The 6,000-nt window shown below is 40.9% G+C and overlaps 1 protein-coding gene across 3 annotated transcripts in view; it reads right to left on the bottom strand.

The window, feature by feature from the left end:
* Window positions 1-852: 852 nt before the first annotated feature.
* The window catches only part of ZNF800 (zinc finger protein 800), a 50,443-nt gene continuing 45,295 nt past the window's right edge, over window positions 853-6,000 (bottom strand). For all 3 annotated transcript variants that reach the window (XM_023513213.1, XM_012805136.2, XM_023513212.1), the window contains one exon: window positions 853-2,108. In XM_023513213.1, coding sequence (XP_023368981.1) covers window positions 1,922-2,108 — 187 coding nt within the window. In that variant the 3' untranslated portion in view covers window positions 853-1,921. The remainder of the gene's footprint in view (window positions 2,109-6,000) is intronic.

The following is a 6,000-nucleotide window of genomic DNA, read 5'->3' as shown; positions in this document are numbered from 1 at the left end:
ATAAAAGAGGGTTGAGAAATGGCTAATAGGTAGAAAAGACATGTACAAGGGAAGGTTTGGTTAAAATGAAAGACACAGGAGTAGTTTGAAAGCTGATGAAAATAATCCATTGTGGAGAGGTGGGATTGATATAGAAGAAAGAGAGGGGGAAACTTAAGGAGAAAAATCCTTGAAAAGGCAGGATGAGGTGGGATTCAGAGCACAAGTGGGAGCTGGACCTAAAGCTTCCTCCATTACAAAAAGAAGATTGTTACCCAGGTAGCTGGGTTGGAAGATCTTGTGGTGGGAATATGATTAAGTTTGTATGTAGTAACTTCTGTTTTCTCAGGGAAATGTGAAGTAAATGGGGAAGAGAGGATCAGAACATCTTGTGGAGATGAAAAATTATAAATAGTAGATTTAGTAGTGGGAAAGAAACTAAGAATACAGCAGGATAACAGCATCAATTTGAGGTTTGAGATAACAGATTGAAAGCAAAACTAGTTGGCTGAGTTGTGTGATTTTTCTTAAAGAAAATGTTTAGTTGTCCCACTGAGACCTGAGGGAGGCCAACTGTAAGGTTTATCCGGGGTTGGAATTTTGTCAGGAAGGTAAGATAGAAGAAAATGAGGTTCCAGAGGGCTGAGAGGACTGTATTTCAAAGAGAATGATTATAATGATGGGCTGAGGAATCAAGGCTAGACAAACATGTGAATCCAAGACAGGGGCTGACAAAAAGTGGGAAAAATGAGGTTAATAAATTAGTTGTCAAGGAGCAAGGAATCCAGGATAGGAAGATGGTGATCAGAGAGTGGAATGTCTGGTAATGTGCTAGGTAAGGCCCTCCTAGAAGCAGACACCAAGACAGGTTCAACATCCAAGAATTTTATTGAGGGAACACCTGTGAAGGATAAAGGGAAGGATCCAGGAAGAGGGAAAGGGAACCTTCATTTCATAATGCAAATGTGACACCTATCAGGAAAGGGGGACTAGGCACAAGAGCTTCACGCTGCATGCTGCATTATTGCAAGAAAGTTTCAGCCAGGCTGCTGAGCAGGCTCCAAGCCAAAACTACTCATTAGAGAAGTTCTACATCTCATCTGAAAGGGCCATTATCAATATCCACACTGAACTAAGTCACCGACTGGGAGGAGAAGAATGGCCTCAGTGCAAACCCCAGTAGTGGATCTCCTGGGAAGCAGGGAGAGTTGTGAGTCAACTGAGCTCCCTGGAGCAGGAAATATAAGAGGTGCATTCCCATGGTCCATACAGACAAAATTCTAGAGAGGATGAAGTTTCTAATGATAACAAAGTCTAAAACTATGGGAGCAAGGACTGATTCCAAAGGGGAGTAATGGTCATTGGAGATGAAGTTATAAGAAGGAGGGGCCTGGGTGCTGGAGTTCAAGTTCAATCACAGTGTGTATTACACAACTCTGGGTTTTGTCAATCACCTCATAGTCATTGGAGATTTGGATACTCATTAAAACAATCTTCTGGCAGATGGCAGTGGGGTGGGGTGGGGGCATGGTAGTAAGCAGCTTGATGACAGGATTTAAGGTGAAGGCTCAAGTAGGAGCTAGTCTTTGAAGAACTAATAATGAAAAAAACTGGGAATAGGAAATCTATAAATTACGAGGGGGAAGGAAAAGGGATGGTATTGTCCAACGACAAGATTATCAAAGAAGCCAGGATTTTGGCAGGAAAGACAAAGAAATGCTCTGAGAACAGTGATGACTAGCACGGAGGCCATCCCTAACCCCCGGCCCTAAGGCACATGGTCCTTTTGAAGGGTTTCGTGGGAAGGAGTCGGGGTAAACCAGGTTCAGCTAGACCAGGCTGAGGACGCAGGGAGATGGCCGCCAGCGGGCAGCGGCGGGGCGCGGCGCCTGAGGTCCGGGCTGTGCCGGGCGAGGTGCCGCCTGCGGCCGGGTGGCGGCGCTCACGGGGCGGCGGGTGTCCCCAGACCTCGGGCCGGGTGCTGGCGCTCCCGGGCGGCACCGCCGCGGAGCTTGGCGCGGCAGCTGGCTGCGGCCTGGCGCGTGGTGACTGCGCCCGCCGGCTGGCAGCGGCTCCCGGGGGTGGCCGGGCGAAGGGCGGTGGCGCTGCGGGGAGACGGCTTCGCGAGGCTTCGGCCCGCACGGGCAGCAGCGGTCCCCAAGGAAGAAAGACAAAGACACGCGGGTTAGAAACGGGAGAAAACGCCCCGACGCCTCTCAGTCCCTACAAGCGCAGCCAACCCAAGGACAGCGAGATGCCGTTTGCGTCCACCAGTTGTCTGTCATATATGTACATGAGATAAATCTGCAGTGGCCAGAGGAAAACAACATCCAATGGAAGTCTCATGCAACAATGTTTTAGCAATTTAGGAAAATGTATCCAAATCCTTAAATTTCTAAATATTCTTTGACCAAGAAATTCTAGTTTGAGAGCTTTCTCTTAATAACTATACACACATAATTTTCATACAAGATGTTCAGTGCAGTTCAATGCTTTCTCTTAATAACTATACACACATAATTTTCATACAAGATGTTTCTATCTATAATAGAAAAAAACAAAATAGGAGGAAAAGGCCAAAAAAGTGGAAATATCCTATATTTAGTAATAAGGTATTGTTTACATTATAGTCTTTTTCTTATAGTGAATACTAACCTACAATAATACCTAAAGATATGGAAAAGTGTATTATAGGCAATTTAAAAAATCAGTTTCACCCCCAATTGTAGTGCATACATGTGTATATACACACATCACACATATAATGGAGATTCATCTCCACTTGTAGTATGTACATGTGTATACCCACATCACACATATAACCAAATATTAAGCAGTTATCTCCAGGTGATAAGGCTGCAACTAATCTTTCATTTTTTATTTATGTTTCCCAAATTGTATATAAGAAGCATATTTTAGAGTAAAAAATGTTAATACAAGGAATTTGATTCCACTCCTATGTGTTCATTTGATATACCAATTCCCATGTATTAACATAATTATTTTTGTATTATGTGGCAAAGTGGTGAACATCAAAATATTTTAAGGAAATCATAGTCCACAGAAATATTGGGTTTTTCCCAAAAGTTCTGAGTAAATCTCAATAGTACAGAGTAGTTTATCCTTTGCGCATTACGTAATCAAACCTACTACCTTTGTGAAGTTATACCTTATTTTACTCTTAGCCATTTCTACATTTTTTTTTTAAAAAAAAGCTTTTCTGGGCTTGACAAACATAATTTGATTTGTAATTTCCATAGACTTGGGAACAAATTTTAACAAAAACAGGAAAATTTACCATGCTTTTGGAACAAAATCTTTCAATTTAGATAATACCAATGTTTGACAGCATTCAATAAATTCTCTAGTTTGAAGAATTCAATGGAAGCAAAACTAAAATATTACAATGAACTATAATCTAAACTTAACATCCTCGTCTTCTAATCATAAAAAAATTCAAGGGATACCTAGGGAATCTGTTTTGCTAAGCCTCATTCCAGGAAAATGCAGAAAGGTGATAAAATTATAAGTGATGGGTTCCAGGGTTTTGTTATTAAATTGACAGAAGATCCATTATAAGTTTCAAACATATTTTAAAGTGACCTCAAGTTGTCATTTTGATTTTGTTTAATGATGAACTAATCCAAGATTAGATATTTATCAGAATGTTGCCTTGTTGCTTAAATAGATGATGTAATTAATCACACCATCCTACAAGTTTCCTTCCCTTTGAAGGTATTGGAGATAATTATCATGTCTGGAGGCATACTTTTAGTAAAAATTACAAGAAATAAAATTACAAAGAGAAGAAATCCTAAGAGGCCAAAGTTTGTGTTAACCAAGTGCTTCTGAACAAAATGAAGGTGGTAGGAGCTTTTTATAACGGATTATCTCTCAAAACCTTATTATTCACCAAATGATTAAACAAACAGGATTAAAGACAGATAACAGAGAAGAGCATTTATTATCAGTGCTGTGGTCCAGCTTTCATTATCCACATAGTGATTTCAATTTAATTCAACATTTTTGGAGTGCCTATTATGTCTCCAGCACTGTGCTCAGACCCTAAGAATAAAAAAAGATAACGTAAGATTCCTACCTTTGAGAAGCTCTATCTAGAAAATCATCTTCAGATTATTAGGATGATTCAGATCCTGGGGTTTACCTAAATCATCCCACAATCCTACCAAGCTTTCCCTCCCATTTCAAGTTGCAGATATCCTGTCATTCCTTTGTTCAAATTTATCCAGAGCATCCCATTATCTCCACTCTAGTTTTTAATCTTTCAGGGAGTCAAAGACCACTTTGAGATTCTGACTAAAGATGGGGACTTTCTCCTTCAGAAACATGAACAGAAATGCATATCCCATATACTTTATTTCACAGCTCTGGAAACTGTTTTCCTCAACATAAGCAGTAGGTAAAAAGCAGTATTTACAAAGGATTATGCCTCCTTTACATTGCTATTTTTCATTAAAGAAAAATGGCCACTTTCTCAAAAAACAATTTAAAATTTCTAACTCAGGGGTCCTCAAACTTTTTAAACAGGCCAGTTCACTGTTCCTCAGACCGTTGGAGGGCCGGACTACGGGCTCCAGGACGAGTCGGTTGCTAAGCAGGACAGGCAGAGGCGGCAAAAACACCCGGGCCTGATAAATGTCCTAGGCTGGCTGCATGTGGCTGGCAAGCCATAGTTTGAGGACGCCTGTTTGCTCAGTGGTAACTCTCAGTGAGATTTGGCTTAAAGGAATTGAAACTAGAGTACAGTATCTGACATAGCAGCATATACTTCATCTTTGATAATCGACTGCAAATTTTTCTCTGTGACAACAAGTGCTGAAATCCTTGACTCACAAAGGTTCATAAGACCAAAGGAGACTTCCACAGAATGCTTTGCCAGGTTACAGTATCCCGTATACTGGAATACCAACCAAATTCCTCCAAAACTTTCAAGTTAGTCATGTCACATTATTTCCTCTGCTTTTCAGTTAAAACCTCTGAAAAGTCGGCAATTTCTCTCTGATAGAAAAATACATTATATTCTGTTCCTATTTGAGGGGATACTTCTCAGAAAGGTGGTGACAGCTGCTGTTGTGGAAAGTAATGAGGCAGACTTGTGTGAGCAATCATTTCCTCATCAAGCAGGAAAATCATGGTGTGTCCTGACATCATAGGTTCCATCTGCCCTCAGAGTTCTGTGATTTTTCTTCCATTTGAATGTCCTTGAGAAATTATTTTGAAGATGTTGACTGTCTTGTCCAGGGGTCCTCAAACTTTTTAAACAGGGGGCCAGTTCACTGTCCCTCAGACCATTGGAGGGCTGGAGTGCGGGCCCCAGGACAAGTCGGCTGCTAAGCAGAACAGGCAGCCACAGCAAAAACACGAGGTGGGCCGGATAAATGTCCTAGACAGGCGGCATGTGGCCCGCGGGCTATAGTTTGAGGATGCCTAGGACTCTTGTCAGTTTCCAGAAGGTGTTCAAAAATGGAATTATCATTCATATGAATGTAGCTGATTATAAACTGGTTTCATAATAAGAGTACATTGGATATTTTTTCTTCCATTCTTGAGATACTTTACTAAGAAGTTCCAGTTCCATCCAGGTAAACATAAACCCATAAATGCATTAATGTACACAGTTATGATTTAATAAAGAAAAAAAAATTTAATTAAAAATGGAATTCTTTGATGACATCAGCAAACACATGAAAATGTGAAGCTGGATGCTCTGAGAGGCACTGCTAGTTCATCCAGTTGTATGCTGAAGAAAAATAGCATAGCTTCCTGCTTCTGCCAAGGCTGGGGTGGTGTCATCTGGCAGAAGTATTGCCTCAATTTTCTTTCATAGACCATATTTAAGAACCTTTGAGCCAAACTATTTTGACATTCCACTCCTCCTAACATACACTATAACTTCCCACCTCTCTGCTTTTGTTCTTATTGCACCCATCAAAAAATGTCTTCTCTTTCCTCTTATCTGTTCAAATGCTGTCCATCTCTCAAAATCCAGACCAAAGCCAG

The sequence above is a fragment of the Otolemur garnettii genome, unplaced genomic scaffold, assembly GCF_000181295.1.
Source record: "Otolemur garnettii isolate 467f Iridium unplaced genomic scaffold, OtoGar3 scaffold00037, whole genome shotgun sequence".
Classification (NCBI taxonomy): domain Eukaryota; kingdom Metazoa; phylum Chordata; class Mammalia; order Primates; family Galagidae; genus Otolemur; species Otolemur garnettii.
Note: the sequence above shows the minus strand (reverse complement) of the source record. Positions and strands in the feature narration are given on the sequence as shown.